This window comes from Coregonus lavaretus, assembly GCF_964263955.1.
Source record: "Coregonus lavaretus genome assembly, contig: HAP1_SCAFFOLD_2521, whole genome shotgun sequence".
NCBI classification, from domain to species: Eukaryota; Metazoa; Chordata; class Actinopteri; order Salmoniformes; family Salmonidae; genus Coregonus; species Coregonus lavaretus.
The window spans coordinates 36,350-53,425 of NW_028164155.1; the positions used below are offsets into that span (position 1 = coordinate 36,350).

Sequence of the window (17,076 nt, forward strand, 5' to 3'; positions counted from 1 at the left end):
TGGTGTACTCACTCTTTAGTTTGGAGCGAACTTTATTGGCCAACTTCTTAATGTCCGTCATCAGATCTTCCAGGTCCCCCTTCGTCTCTGAGGAGAGAGAGAAGAGAGGAGAGGACATGAGAAGAGAAGAGAGGAGAGGAGAGAGAGAGAGAGAAGAGATCGATTGACATATTCTAAATGAATGAGAGAAACAACATATTATAAATGAATGAGAGAAACAACATATTCTAAATGAGGAAAGGAGAGGAAAAGAAGGGTAATAATGGAGGTAAGTGGAGGAGAGGAGAGGAGAGGAGAGGAAGGGGGAGGAGTCAGGAATGCTGCTCCATCACACCCTGTTGGTAAACAGGAGTCAGGAATGCTGCTCCATCACACCATGTTGGTAAACAGGAGTCAGGAATGCTGCTCCATCACACCCTGTTGGTAAACAGGAGTCAGGAATGTTGCTCCATCACACCCTGTTGGTAAACAGGAGTCAGGAATGCTGCTCCATCACACCCTGTTGGTAAACAGGAGTCAGGAATGCTGCTCCATCACACCCTGTTGGTAAACAGGAGTCAGGAATGCTTCTCCATCACACCCTGTTGGTAAACAGGAGTCAGGAATGCTGCTCCATCACACCATGTTGGTAAACAGGAGTCAGGAATGCTGCTCCATCACACCATGTTGGTAAACAGGAATCAGGAATGCTGCTCCATCACACCCTGTTGGTAAACAGGAGTCAGGAATGCTGCTCCATCACACCATGTTGGTAAACAGGAGTCAGGAATGCTTCTCCATCACACCCTGTTGGTAAACAGGAGTCAGGAATGCTGCTCCATCACACCCTGTTGGTAAACAGGAGTCAGGAAACAGGAATCAACACACAGTCAACTGTAGGGGGACAGACAGGACTAGACAGACATTCACACTGGAGAGATGCTGGACACAGACGCATGCATGACATTCACAGTGACACACGCACACACGTACGCACGCACACAAACACACACAAAGCAAAATCCATGGTGTACATTTAACTCTGAGAGTGTGTCAGTGAACATACAGAACATAGGCTTCAGTGGCCTATTTTGAATGATCGTATTTATTTCTGCATAGACAGGAGTAGGCTAATTAGGCTATATCATTTTGGCAATTGAATAGCTTCCCCTAGCCTTATGGCTACACCGCCTATGAGCCTATGTCAATCTACTATCCCCGATAGTAGTAAAGATGATCTATTCTATTGGTCAGCTTGTCCAGAAAGAAATAGTCCAAAACAGACTCTCGGACGATAGATCTCAGACTGATAGAACCAGCAGGCCTAGGCTTCATATAAAACATGTAAAAACGTTTGTCAGTAAGGCAGGTCGTCCCAGTCACCCTGTTACACTTCCACAATCAATCCAGACAGACAAGGAGCAGATCTAACCAGCACTACTCCTTATTCATCAGCCATATTTACTGTACATGGCTCTGGCTCTAACCAGCACTACTCCTTATTCATCAGCCTCACCTAGGGAAAGCACTGTTAGAAAGACACAAGACCAGACAGAGAGGGAAAGAGATGAGAGATGGAATGACAAGGCAGAGGAGAGGGGCAGCATCCCAAATGGAACCCTATTCCCTATGTAGTACACTACAAAATCACTTCACTATACAGGGAATAGGGTTCCATTTGGGACGCAGCCGAGGTGTGACGAGATGAGGGGGAGTATTGGTGACAGCAACACTGTGCCTCAACATGCTAGCTTGTCGACTGTGAGTCTCACTCCCCTAACAGCGTCTTACTACAGTTTATCATCATTTTGTGATATACTGATATTTGTTGTTGCATTTCCTAAGTTCTGTTCAATAATACATGTTACAGCAACGCATACCTTGATGTTTTGTTTATGTAAAACGCTTATTACCGGATAAAGTAGGCTTCATGACAGAGAGGCTTATGACAGCCTAAAGTAGTCTCTATAACAGAAAGTTATGTTAAGTCAGGCTTACGACAGCTCTATGACAGAGCGTTCTGTTAAGTCAGGCTTACGACAGCCTAAAGTAGTCTCTATAACAGAGTGTTCTGTTAAGTCAGGCTTACGACAGCCTAAAGTAGTCTCTATAACAGAGTGTTCTGTTAAGTCAGGCTTACGACAGCTCTATGACAAGAGCGTTCTGTTAAGTCAGGCTTACGACAGATCTATGACAGAGCGTTCTGTTAAGTCAGGCTTACGACAGCCTAAAGTAGTCTCTATAACAGAGTGTTCTGTTAAGTCAGGCTTACGACAGCTCTATGACAAGAGCGTTATGTTAAGTCAGGCTTACAACAGCTCTATGACAGAGCGTTCTGTTAAGTCAGGCTTACGACAGCCTAAAGTAGTCTCTATAACAGAGCGTTCTGTTAAGTCAGGCTTACGACAGCCTAAAGTAGTCTCTATAACAGAGTGTTCTGTTAAGTCAGGCTTACGACAGCCTAAAGTAGTCTCTATAACAGAGTGTTCTGTTAAGTCAGGCTTACGACAGCTCTATGACAAGAGTGTTCTGTTAAGTCAGGCTTACGACAGCCTAAAGTAGTCTCTATAACAGATGGTTGTAGTTCAGAGTCCTACAATATGTGATGACATGTTTCTGCCTGAGAATCACCGTCCTCTCAACGCCAACAGCAGGTAGCTCAGAGCTCAGCTGGTTAGACTGTCTCTGTCATCACAGCCCAGTCCTAATTATGTTTGACTCAACTCCTGGCTCTCACACACACCATACTTATCTTCTTGGCACACCATCACACACACACACACACTTTATCTTCTTGTTACACCAACACACACATAACGGGTCCCATTCCAATCACACACCAACACACTTGTATATCACCCTCCTGTTTTACACCAATAACTATACAAAACTATAACACAAAAATATACAAACAGATTATTTATGAAGATAGTTTTGACTGACACCAACTAATGAGACAAAGTCACATCAAACTGATTTGTGTCTCATAGAGTGTGAGGGTGAGTGACATCATAAGCTGCAAGAGGCTATGGGTGCAATAGAGACTGCAAGAGGCTGACAAGAGACTATGGAGGGGTTCCCCAAATGGCGGCCAAATCTGGCCCGCCAGCAATATTATTTGGCCCCCCAAAGCCCCCCAAATGAATTATGAATATTTTTTTAAATAATACAAATCTCGGACCCAAGATGCAAAAAGTCCCAAATGCAATGTCCCAAGAAGGAAGTTACCCCACCTAAATAATGCAAAAATTACATTTTAATTGTATTAATGAGGAGAGAGAACGCAGGAGACAGTCAACTAATAAACAGGCAGCTTCGTGGTGCTGAAAATATAGCTAACTTGTTATGCAAGTGGCACCCAGCAACAGATGGAGAAAACCTACACCAGTCGAGTAATTTAGCTCAACAATAATCTTCACTTTAATTTAACTTCACAAACAACAAGAGGGCTTAATTGGAGTCTATTTCCTCCGAGCCTAGGCCTATATAAAATAACTTCACTGGCTGAGGTATCTTTCACAAGAAAAAAAGAAGATGGATTTTTTTATTTATTAGGCCTACTTACAATTGCAACTGGTCAGAATTGTAGCATCCTACATAAAACAATCATTTAAAGAAAAGAAAAAAAGGCGATATCTGAATGTCTGTATTGGGAGTCTCGGGATAGCCTGCTCTTGTAACGACAGAACAAACAGAAAATACTGTCAGCTTGAGACCTAAATATCCCTGGATAAGCACTAACAATAATGTTAGCATTACCTTAAATACAGTCATATAGGCCACTAATTTACTTACTCAATGGGAAAAGTCGCGATCTTGTGGATGTCGGGTGAGATGAATGTGATTTTAATATGCAGGCAGTCCTCGATTGACTTATGTGAAAGCCGGTTCCTGTCGTGAGTCTATATTGCGTTCATAGAGGAAAATGAGGACTCGCAGGTGTAAGTCGATCAAAACAAAATGCAAGTTTCTTTATTGTGCCACCCAAAACGCACACAAGGACTCGGCACTCCTCTGAGCGCATCTCTGATTTGGCTCGATGTCTGGAATTAAATCCGCTCCATTTGAATTGCGGCCTCATCCAGCGACGGCATCGTTTTCTTAGCAAGGGAGGATAATTTTCCACCTGGGCGGACTGTGAGAGGATCACGTACAAACGCAATGATATCCTTGGACATGCTGTAGTCTTCAAATCTGGTGGAGAAGTTGTCCCTCAGCTGCTTGATGAAATCTTCCATCACCTCTGTGACAATGCTGCGGCCTGGTCCCTCTGCCTGTCGTTTCTTCAGTGTGCTGAAGTGCAATAGCCTTCCAGATGACAAGTCCAAATCGAACAACTCAAGCTTCCTTGTAAAGTCCTCAAGTTTTTCCACCATGTCCTCGACTGTTTTCCCTCTTCCTTGTAACTGCAGATTTAACCCGTTTAAGTGACAGAATGTCAGCCAATGTGTGTAGCTTGCAGTTAACTCTTCAATGTTTCTGCGTCCGTCCGGGAATGCCACTTTGAAAGTTCCATGCTTAGATTCATAATGACGTCTGAGACTGAATGATTTGCAAACAGCGACATTCACTGCAAATAAGACAAACTGGCTTGGCATTGGGAAAAGATGGTAAGATGAACGCATATCTCTCTGTCTATTCTTCCCTGAAACTTCGATTTTCATTATGCACCTTTCTTTTGATACTTTTTGAGAGCGACATTTTCTCTCGCTATCAAGCTAATTGTTCTGAACGAATGTTGACGTAATGAAAAGTAGTTTAGTCTACAGTAGGCTACGTAGACCTCTTTTCCCCCACCAATCAACGGACAGAGAAATAGACAAAAAAATAATAATTGAACCAGATCGAAATTATTATGTTTTTTGTCACTAAATGTAACCGGATGTGCTAAAAATGTTGTTCAATTTGTGGTGTAGGCCAATGAATTGTGCTAATATTGTTCTGGCCCGCCTTATATTAGCCAGGAAAAAAATTGTCCCGAGGCCAAACCTAATTGACGAACTCTGGGCTATGGGCTGTGGGGAAGCCAGGCCTGTTGGCCTATGGGCTGTGGGGAAGCCAGGCCTGTTGGCCTATGGGCTGTGGGGAAGCCAGGCCTGTTCCCAGATCTGTTTGTGCTTTTGCCTACTCCATTGTCATTGTCAAACCCAATAAAATGTTTCGCATGACAATTCCATAAAGAATTGGCAAGAGAGCAGAAACAGACTGGTACCCAGGCTATGTTAAAGAGACTAGAAACAGACTGGCAGCCTATGGGGTTCATGAGGAGAGGCTTAGTGCTGGCACCCAGGCTATATTAAAGAGACTAGAAACAGACTGGCAGCCTATGGGGTTCATGAGGAGAGGCTTAGTGCTGGCACCCAGGCTATATTAAAGAGACTAGAAACAGACTGGCAGCCTATGGGGTTTATGAGGAGAGGCTTAGTGCTGGCACCCAGGCTATATTAAAGAGACTAGAAACAGACTGGCAGCCTATGGGGTTCATGAGGAGAGGCTCAGTGCAGTTTTTCCCCCCAGTAGAAGCAGCCACAGTGACCGACACCAGCCAGTCGGCCCTTAAAGAGGTCTGGAAATCCTCAGGTATAAAATGTAGCTGGCCTCAGGCCCTCTCTCTGATCTACCAGACGTATCAGGAAGACCTGGCAACCGGAGACGTGTTCTTTCCTCCCCTGAGCTAGCCCGTCTCCCAGCAACCCCAGACTTTATCATCAGCCTCCCACACCGACAACCAGTCTCGAAACCTTCCATAAATCAGGGGTTGGATTGGCAGGGTGGTCTTCAACAAGACTGCAGTGTTCACCAGTATAGTGTGTCCTCTACTTATATAGTGCTATACTGTAGCAGGTCTCAGAGCAGTGTATCCTCTCTACTTATATAGTGCTATACTGTAGCAGGTCTCAGAGCAGTGTATCCTCTCTACTTATATAGTGTTATACTGTAGCAGGTCTCAGAGCAGTGTATCCTCTCTACTTATATAGTGTTATACTGTAGCAGGTCTCAGAGCAGTGTATCCTCTCTACTTATATCGTGTTATACTGTAGCAGGTCTCAGAGCAGTGTATCCTCTCTACTTATATAGTGCTATACTGTAGCAGGTCTCAGAGCAGTGTATCCTCTCTACTTATATAGTGTTGTACTGTAGCAGGTCTCAGAGCAGTGTATCCTCTCTACTTATATAGTGCTATACTGTAGCAGGTCTCAGAGCAGTGTATCCTCTCTACTTATATAGTGCTATACTGTAGCAGGTCTCAGAGCAGTGTATCCTCTCTACTTATATAGTGTTATACTGTAGCAGGTCTCAGAGCAGTGTATCCTCTCTACTTATATAGTGCTATACTGTAGCAGGTCTCAGAGCAGTGTATCCTCTCTACTTATATAGTGCTATACTGTAGCAGGTCTCAGAGCAGTGTATCCTCTCTACTTATATAGTGTTATACTGTAGCAGGTCTCAGAGCAGTGTATCCTCTCTACTTATATAGTGCTATACAGTAAAGTAGGGTAATTATTATCATCACTCATTAATGAGCTAAATACCACACTGTACACATATTCATATTACATATCAATATATATTTTTTAAACTAAACAAAACACATTAAATATTCATATTAAAAATCAAACAGGATTAGTAGTATTCAATACGCACTGCATGTATTGTAATTAATTAACTTTACTCATGCACAACATAATTAGTCTCACTTTCTAAGGTGCTGTTTATTAAAAAATGCATCACATGCTATAAGTTTAGTTAATTACTGTAGTGTACTGGATGTGGGGCCCACCGTGCACTTCAAGGTGTGTGTGTGTGTGTGTGTGTGTGTGTGTGTGTGTGTGTGTGTGTGTGACCGTTCATGCGTGCTTGTGTGTGCGTACCGTGGGCTGAAACACAGAATCTGGGTTGTCTTTCAGTGTAGTTTATTTCATTACAAGGACAGCTGGATATTTTCCTGAGGTTAGAACGGGTGTATATATACTGAGATCATATGACAGATCATGTGACACTTAGATTGCACACAGGTGGACTTCATTTAACTAATTACGTGACTTCTGAAGGTAATTGGTTGCACCAGATCTTATTTAGGGGCTTCATAGCAAAGGGGGTGAATACATATGCTCACACCACTTTTCTGTGATTTATTTTGTAGAATTGTTTTGAAACAAGTTATTCTTTTCATTTCACTTCACCAACTTGGACTATTTTGTGTATGTCCATTACATGAAATCCAAATAAAAATCAATTTAAATTACAGGTTGTAATGCAACAATATAGGAAAAAACGCCAAGGGGGATGAATACTTTTGCAAGACACTGTACAGCATTGCCTGTCTGCAAGATCCTGATTGTGTGGCATTCAAATTTAAAGATCTACAGATGTCGCATCTTAATTTGATCATCCTGCTGCAGGAAATGCAAACTTGTAACGTATCCAAGGTTTAAAAAAGGCTTCTATAGTTTGTAGTACTTCAGTCTGTCCTGTTTTCTCAGCGGCAGCTGTAAGCGGCGGTCGTGTCAGTCGCAAAACAAAGACGGTTCTGCCGAGTTTTTCGAGGAAGGAAAGAGAGGAAAGCTTCACACCACACTCTCACTCGAGTATCTTACCTAGTTATTTTCAGATGACCTCATTTTGCTCTTTTGTAGCTTTGTCAACCATGTGTGTGTTTTCCATCCCAGTTCGCTCCTCTCCCTGTAGGCTTTACAGACGCTCCCCACCCCCTTGGCTGCAACCCTTCTAATTTAACGTACCCTGCGCACACAACCCATGTGGAATTCCTGGTCTCTGGCAGCGCTTGGAACTGCCGATCTGCGGTCAAGAACGCAGAGTTCATAGTAGCCTATGCTGCCCTTCAGTCCCTTTACTTTTTGGCCCTGACGGAGACTTGGATCAACCCAGAGAACACTGCTACTCTAGCTCTCTCTTCATCTGACTACATTTCCCCTTATAGTCTGAGAGAGGACCAACTGGCAGGTGTCTTCACTGACATTTTCAACCTTTCCCTGACCGAGTCTGTAATACCAACATGTTTCAAGCAGACCACCATAGTCCCTGTGCCCAAGGAAGCGAAGGTAACCTGCCTAAATGACTACCGCCCCGTAGCACTCACGTTGGTAGCCATGAAGTGCTTTGAAATGCTGGTCATGGCTCACATCAACACCATTATCCCAGAAACCCTAGACCAACTCCAATTCGCATACCGCCCCAACAGATCCACAGATGATGCAATCTCAATCGCACTCCACACTGCCCTTTCCCTAAGGATCCTGGGACTAAACACCTCCCTCTGCAACTGGATCCTGGACTTCCTGACGGGCCGCCCCCAGGTGGTAAGGGTAGGTAACAACACATCTGCCACACTGATCCTCAACACGGGGGCCCCTCAGGGGTGCGTGCTCAGTCCCCTCCTGTACTCTCTGTTCACCCATGACTGCATGGCCAGGCACGACTCCAACACCATCATTAAGTTTGCCGACGACACAACAGTGGTAGGCCTGATCACCGACAACGATGAGACAGCCTATAGGGAGGAGGTCAGAGATCTGGCCGTGTGGTGCCAGGACAACAACCTCTCCCTCAACGTGACCAAGACAAAGGAGATGATTGTGGACTACAGGAAAAAAAAGAGGACTGAGCACGCCCCCATTCTCATCGACGGGGCTGTAGTGGAACAGGTTGAGAGCTTCAAGTTCCTTGGTGTCCACATCACCAACGAACTATCATGGTCCAAACACACCAAGACAGTCGTGAAGAGGGCACGACAAAGCCTATTCCCCCTCAGGAGACTAAAAAGATTTGGCATGGGTCCTCAGATCCTCAAAAAATTCTACAGCTGCACCATCGAGAGCATCCTGACTGGTTGCATCACCGCCTGGTATGGCAACTGCTTGGCCTCTGACCGCAAGGCACTACAGAGGGTAGTGCGTACGGCCCAGTACATCACTGGGGCAAAGCTCCCTGCCATCCAGGACCTCTATACCAGGCGGTGTCAGAGGAAGGCCCTCAAAATTGTCAAAGACTCCAGTCACCCTAGTCATAGACTGTTCTCTCTGCTACCGCACGGCAAGCGGTACCGGAGTGCCAAGTCTAGGTCCAAAAGACTTCTCAACAGCTTCTACCCCCAAGCCATAAGACTCCTGAACAGCTAATCATGGCTACCCGGACTATTTGCACTGCCCCCCCACCCCATCCTTTTTACGCTGCTGCTACTCTGTTAAGTATTTATGCATAGTCACTTTAACTCTACCCACATGTACATATTACCTCAACTAGCCGGTGCCCCCGCACATTGACTATGCAACGGTACCCCCCTGTATATATAGCCTCCCTACTGTCACTTTATTCTATTGTATATATAGCCTCCCTACTGTCACTTTATTTTTTACTTCTGCTCTTTTTTTTCTCAACACTTTTTTGTTGTTGTTTTATTCTTACTTTTTTGTTTAAAATAAATGCACTGTTGGTTAAGGGCTGTAAGTAAGCATTTCACTGTAATGTCTGCACCTGTTGTATTCGGCGCATGTGACCAATAAAATTTGATTTGATTTGATTTGATTTGATTTGATCCACAGATGATGCAATCTCAATCGCACTCCACACTGCCCTTTCCCACCTGGACAAAAGGAACACCTATGTGAGAATGCTATTCATTGACTATATCTCAGTGTTCAACACCATAGTGTGCACAAAGCTCATCACTAAGCTAAGGACCCTGGGACTAAACACCTCCCTCTGCAACTGGATCCTGGACTTCCTGACGGGCCGCCCCCAGGTGGTAAGGGTAGGTAACAACACATCTGCCACGCTGATCCTCAACCCCTCAGGGATGTGTGCTTAGTTCCCTCCTGTACTCCCTGTTCACCCACGACTGTGTGGCCAAACACGACTCTAACACCATCATTAAAGTTTGCTGATGACACAACAGTGGTAGGCCTGATCACCGACAACAAAGAGACAGCTTATAGGGAGGAGGTCAGAGACCTGGCAGTGTGGTGCCAGGACAACAACCTCTCCCTCAATGTGAGTAAGACAAAGGAGCTGATTGTGGACTACAGGAAAAGGCGGACCGAACAGGCCCACATTAACATCGACGGGGCTGTAGTGGAGCAGGTTGAGAGTTTCAAGTTCCTTGGTGTCCACATCACCAACAAACTATCATGTTGCAAACACACCAAGACAGTCGTGAAGAGGGCACGACAACACCTTTTCCCCCTCAGGAGACTGAAAAGATTTGGCATGGGTCCCCAGATCCTCAAAAAGTTATATAGCTGCACCATCAAGAGCATCCTGACCGATTGCATCACCGCCTGGTATGGCAACTGCTCGGTATCAGACCGTAAGGCGCTACACAGGTAGTGCGTACGGCCCAGTACATCACTGGGGCCAAGCTTCCTGCCATCCAGGACCTATATACTAGACTGTTCTCTCTGCTACTGCACGGCAAGCGGTACCGGAGTGCCAAGTCTAGGACTAAAAGGCTCCTTAACAGCTTCTACGCCCAAGCCATAAGACTACTGAACAATTAATCAAATGGCCACCCAGACTATTTACATTGACACCGCCCCCTCCCTTTGTTTTTATACTGCTGCTACTCGCTGTTTGTTATCTATGCATAGTCACTTTACCCCAACTACATGTACAAATTACCTGGACTAACCTGTACCCCTGCACATTGACTCGGTACCGGTACCCCCTGCATATAGCCTCGTTATTGTTATTTTATTGTGTTACTTTTTATTTATTTTAAATTTGGTTTTACTTTATTTAGTAAATATTTTCTTAACTCTTTCTTGAACTTGTCACGATCGTCAGGGAGAGACCAAGGCGCAGCGTTGAAAGCAAACATATTTATTATATGAATGATCACACGATCAAAACAACAAAACGAAATGTGACGTCCCTGGTTACATAAACAAACCAACACGGAACAAGAAACCACAAACACAAAGTGAAAGACAGACAGTTAAATATGGCTCCCAATCAGAGACAACCAGCTGACACTCGTTGCCTCTGATTGGGAGTCACTCAGGCCAATATAGAAATACAAACTAGACCCACAACCTACAACACAAAACATAGAAACTAACACCCTGGCTCAACATACGAGAGTCCCCCGAGCCAGGGCGTGACAGTACCCCCCCCCTAAAGGCGCGGACTCCGACCGCGCCAACTAAGTACCACAGGGGAGGGACCGGGTGGGCACTCCGCCTAGGCGGCGGATCTGGCTCCGGGCATGATCCCCACTCCTTCTCTAACCCCCCAAAGTACCCCTGGTCCGGTCTGGCCCTGCTGACCAGAGCTGAACTGAACACTGGTGGAGCGGATTGCTCTAGCTCCGGCGTGACGCAGCACCTGACCGGTGCCGGACCCGCCACCGGTGGAACAGGCACGGGCCGTGCCGGACTGACGACGCACACCACTGGCTTGGTGTGGGGAGCAGGAACGGGCCGTGCCGGGCTGACGACGCGCACCACTGACTTGGTGCGGGGAGCAGGAACGGGCCGGACAGGGCTGACGAAACGCACCACAGACTTGGTGCGGGGAGCAGGAATGGGCCGGACTGGGCTGGCGACGCGCACCACAGACTTGGTGCGGAGAGCAGGAACGGGCCGGACAGGGCTGACGAAACGCACCACTGACTTGGTGCGGGGAGCAGGAATGGGCCGGGCCGAGCTGGCGATGCGCACCGTAGACTTGGTGCGAGTGGCAGGAACAGGCCGGACCGTACTGGGAACACACACCACTGACCCTACGTGGGGATCAGGAACAGGCCGGACCGGACTGGCAACACACGCCAGTACCTCTCGCCGTGCCTCTACATCTTCCACCCCCTCTTCGACCAGTGGCCCCCGTAACCTGGCGGCCTCCTCTGCCAATCCGCTGGGCCGCTCTGCCGCGGTCTCCTGCTGGCCCGTCGTCCACGGCGTTAGCCCCCCCCTAAAAATTTTCTGGGCGTCTCCCCTACCCGTGGACCAGGTCTCCATGTCCCTCGCCAGCCTTTCGCCCTTCTGCCATAATGTCAAGCCCTTCTCTTCCTCACTCGGCTTGACCCAGTCGAGGAGGCGAAGGAGATCTGTTAGGGATCTCCCTGGCGATGGCTCCTGGACACGCTGCTTGGTCACATCTTGGTGGTTTCTTCTGTCACGATCGTCAGGGAGAGACCAAGGCGCAGCGTTGAAAGCAAACATATTTATTATATGAATGATCACACGATCAAAACAACAAAACGAAATGTGACGTCCCTGGTTACATAAACAAACCAACACGGAACAAGAAACCACAAACACAAAGTGAAAGACAGACAGTTAAATATGGCTCCCAATCAGAGACAACCAGCTGACACTCGTTGCCTCTGATTGGGAGTCACTCAGGCCAACATAGAAATACAAACTAGACCCACAACCTACAACACAAAACATAGAAACTAACACCCTGGCTCAACATACGAGAGTCCCCCGAGCCAGGGCGTGACAGAACTGCATTGTTGGTTAAGGGCTTGTAAGTAAGCATTTCACGGTAAGGTCTACACCTGTTGTATTCGGTGCATGTGACAAATACAATTTGATTTGATTTGATTTGAGAGCATCTGGTCATCATGGTGATGCCATAGAGTTACTAATTTCTCCAAAGTTCCTCAATGAGCTTGACACCTTGATAAGCTCATTTCCTGACGACGGCTCAACGCTCTTTGTACTTGGCGACTTCAACCTACAGACGTCTGCCTTAGATTCATTTCTTTCCAACTCTCTCTTTCCCCTCCTTGCCTCTTTTGACCTCATCCTTTCCCAGTCCCCTCCCACTCACAAGGCAGGCAATATGCTTGACCTCATCTTTACTAGAGGCTGTTCGCCTACTAATCTCACTGCAACCCCCCTCCAGGTCTCTGATCACTACTTTGTTTCCTTTTCTGTCTCCCTTTCCTCCAACCCTAGCCACTCAGCCCGTACCCAGATGGTCATGTGCCACCGCAATCTTCGCTCTCTCTCTCCCACTACTCTTTTCTCTTCTATCATCTCGCCCTGCTAAATCCTTCTCCCTCCTGTCTCCTGATTCTGCCTCTTCAATCCTACTCTCCTCCCTTTCCGCAGCCTATGACTTGCACTGTCCCCTTTCCTCCCGGCCGGCTCGGCCCTCCCCTCCTGCTCCGTGGCTGAGTGACTCATTGCAAGCTAACAGAACAGGGCAGCTGAGTGAAAATGGAGGAAAACTAAACTTCTGGAGGACCTATCATCCTTCCAATCGGTATCCTTGACCTCTTTCTCCCCTCTCTCTCCAGTTAAAATCCTGCTACTGGTGAGGTCTGGCCGCCCGACAACCTGCCCACTAGACCCCATCCCCTCCTCCCTTCTCCGGACCATCTCTGTAGACCTTCTCCCATTCCCCATTTACCTCATCCCTGACCACTGGCGCTGTCCCCTCTGACATCAAAATGGCCCGAGCCGCTCCCCTCCTCAAGAAACCAATACTCAACTGCTCTGACATCAAAAACTACAGTCCGGTATCCCTTCTTTCTTTTCTTTCCAAAACAGTTGAGTGTGCTGTCTCTGACCAACTCTCTCACTATCTGTCTCAGAACGATCTTCTTAACCCTAACCAGTCAGGCTTCAAGACAGGTCACTCAACCAAGACTGCTCTTCTCTGTGTCTACGAACTGCCAAAGCTGACCCTCTCCTCTGTTCTCATCCTCCTAGATATCTCCTCTGTTCTCATCCTCCTAGATCTCTCCTCTGTTCTCATCCTCCTAGATCTATCCTCTGTTCTCATCCTCCTAGATCTATCCTCTGCCTTTGACACCGTGAACCATCAGATCATCCTCTCCACCCTCTCAGGGCTGGGCGTCTCAGGCTCTGCACACTCTTGGATTGCATCCTACCTGGCAGGCCGCTCCTACCAGGTGACGTGGAGAGGATCTGTGTCTGCACCACGTACTCTCACTACTGGTGTCCCCCAGGGCTCGGTTCACCTCTTCTCTCTATACATCAAGTCACTCAGCTCTGTCATGTCCTCACATGGTCTCTCCTATCATTGCTATGCGGATGACACTCAACAACTTTTCTCCTTACCCCCTTTAAACACCCAGGTGGCAACAAGCATCTCTGCGTGCCTGGCAGATCTCTCAGCTTGGATGTCGGCCCACCACCTCAAGCTCAACCTCGACAAGACAGAGCTGCTCTTCCTCCTGGGTAAGGCCTGCCCGCTCAAAGACCTCTCCATCACGGTTGACAACTCCATGGTATCCCCCCCCTAGAGTGCAAAAAACCTTGGCATGACCCTGGACAATACCCTGTCATTCTCTGCAAACATCAAAGCAGTGACTCGCTCCTGCAGGTTCATGCTCTACAAAAGCGGTTCCCAAACTTTTTCAATCACGTCTCCCTTCCAACATTCGGGACAGTTTTTTTTTTTTTTTTTTTTTTTTTTTTTTTTTTTTAGGGGGGATGGATCAGCTTAATATTGCAGATAGATTGCATCTTCTATCAATGTAATTGTCTGCATCACTTCCAATCCCCCATGTTTTCTTTTATTTTTTATATATATATTCCCCTTTATTACTTTTCAACCCCACCATCCTTTCCCTACTTGGAGTAAATTAGTGAACAACAACGCCCAGGCCTCTACTTCCGGTCTATACTTACTATCTACACCTTATGGACAGAGTTAATTTTACAATAATTCTATATCTATATATATATATATATATATATATATATATAGATATAGAATTATTGTAAAATTAACTCTGTCCATAAGGTGTATATATATATATTTAATATATATATTTATTTATTTTTTTGCTCCTGAACTTCTTCTACTCTCAACCTCTCCGATCATTTTCATGATGTCCATCCGGTTTGCTTCTAAATGCCATATCTTTCTAACTGTGCTCTTTCCCAAAAGCTCCCAACATACAACCTATATACTTATTATGGACACAGTATGCTTACATTATTAGCTATCTTTGTTATTATTTGTTGTTATTTGTTATTAGTCCCATCCTTCAACTCTATTCAATACCTCCCATCTATCTCTTAACACCATCCATATAGGATTTCTATTTGCCATATATATTTCAACCGTACTGTGATGTTTTACAAAAGTTCTGAACCTTTCTATTCTCATTGCTTCTACAGATTGTGAATTAAAAATAAACATTTTTGCTAAAAGTATTATTATATTATTGATTGATTGACTATGACTTTTCAGATCACCCAGTAATGCTATCTGCAAGGTTAGTTCCAGGTAAATATTGCAATCCTTTAGCCATTCCTGGACCTGTGTCCAAAAACAAGCTACAAATGGACAGAACCAAAACAAATGATCTAATGATTCTATCTCTTCACAGCAAAATCTGCAGAGCTGGGAAGATTGTATCCCCCATATAAATAACATTCTATTGGTAGCAAGAATTTTATATAATAATTTAAATTGAAAGATTCTAATTTTTGAATCCGGTGTCGTTTTGCGTGTCAGTTCATAAACACTATGCCATGGGATCGGTACGTCAAAGATCTCTTCCCAACTATTTTGCAATCTATATGGGACGGCTGTCAATCCTTTGGTCCTTAAGTGAAACTGATATACTTTTTTATTTATCACAGTTTTCCTTAACCAATTATGTTCTTTAATGCAAGGCCGACAGACAAGTTCCTTACTTTCTCCCCCTTCAACTTTCCTCTTCCACTTTTGCGGTAAGGCTGCAATTATTTGGTTGTAATTTTGGGTAGAGCAGACATTTCCATATGTTTTTGTTAGCTGCATGTGCGACATAACTCCACCAGTCCTACCGATGATATCATTTACGAAGATTATACCTTTTTTAAACATTCTGTCAAAAAATAAAGTTTTTTTGTCAATTAGTATATTTGAATTTAACCACAATATTTGTTGCATTATTTGTTCTGTCGTTTCTGGAGGATTAAATTGAAATTGCAACCAACTTTCTATGGCTTGTTTTAGAAATAGTGACATTTGGGAGATTATTTCCTTTTCAAATAACTGAAAGTGAGAGGTTGTAATCTGAATAAAGGGAAAAAGGCCTTTCTTGAACAGTGGGTGAGACAATCTTACTAATTTGCTTGAGAACCAGTTCGGATTTAAGTATAACTTTTGGATGACTGAAGATTTTAGTGATAGGTCTAATGCTTTAATATTTAATAATTTCTGTCCTCCGAATTCATATTCATTATATAAATATGCTCTTTTAATTTTGTCTGGCTTGCCGTTCCAAATAAAATTGAATATTTTTTTCTCATATAATTTAAAAAACTGTTTGCTAGGCGTAGGCAAGACCATAAGCAAATAGGTAAACTGGGATAATACTAAAGAGTTAATCAGATTTTTCCACAAATTGACAGGTATTTTCCTTTCCATGGTAGTAAGATCTTATCTATTTTTGCTAACTTTCTATTAAAATTTATTGAAGTGAGATCATTTATTTCCTTTGGGATATGTATTCCGAGTATATCTACATCACCATCAGACCATTTTATTGGTAAACTACATGGTAATGTAAAAATTGTATTTTTTAGTGATCCAATACGTAATATAGTACATTTGTCATAATTTGGTTTTAATCCAGAGAGGTTAGAAAATGTATCTAGATCCTCTATGAGGCTGTGGAGGGATTCTAGTTGTGGATCTAAAAGAAAACATGAATCATCTGCGTACAATGACACCTTTGTTTTTAAGCCCTGTATTTCTAATCCTCTGATATTATTATTGGATCTGATTTTAATAGCTAACATCTCGATGGCCACAATAAATAGATATGCCGATAGTGGACAACCTTGTTTCACTCCTCTTGACAGTTTAAAACTTTCTGAGAAATAGCCATTATTTACTATTTTACACCTAGGGTTACTATACATGATTTTGACCCATTTTATAAGAGATTCTCCAAAATTGAAATGCTCCAGGCATTTATATATAAATTCCAGTCGAACTTTATCAAATGCCTTTTCGAAGTCTGCTATGAATAGCAGGCCTGGTTTCCCATATTTTCCATAGTGTTCTATTGTTTCCAATACTTGCCTTATATTATCTCCAATGTATCTTCCATGTAAAAAACCTGTCTGATTAGAATGAATAATATCCGACAATACCTTT

At 44.5% G+C, this 17,076-nt stretch overlaps 1 protein-coding gene across 1 annotated transcript in view; it reads right to left on the bottom strand.

Annotated features, from left to right (window-relative positions):
- LOC311117393 (syntaxin-1A-like) overlaps positions 1-17,076 on the bottom strand; it is a gene marked incomplete at its 3' end in the record, with an annotated part of 69,029 nt that overhangs the window by 30,363 nt on the left and 21,590 nt on the right. Inside the window, exon 2 of the mRNA XM_084192339.1 lies at positions 13-87. Coding sequence (XP_084048465.1) covers positions 13-87 — 75 coding nt within the window. The remainder of the gene's footprint in view (positions 1-12; positions 88-17,076) is intronic.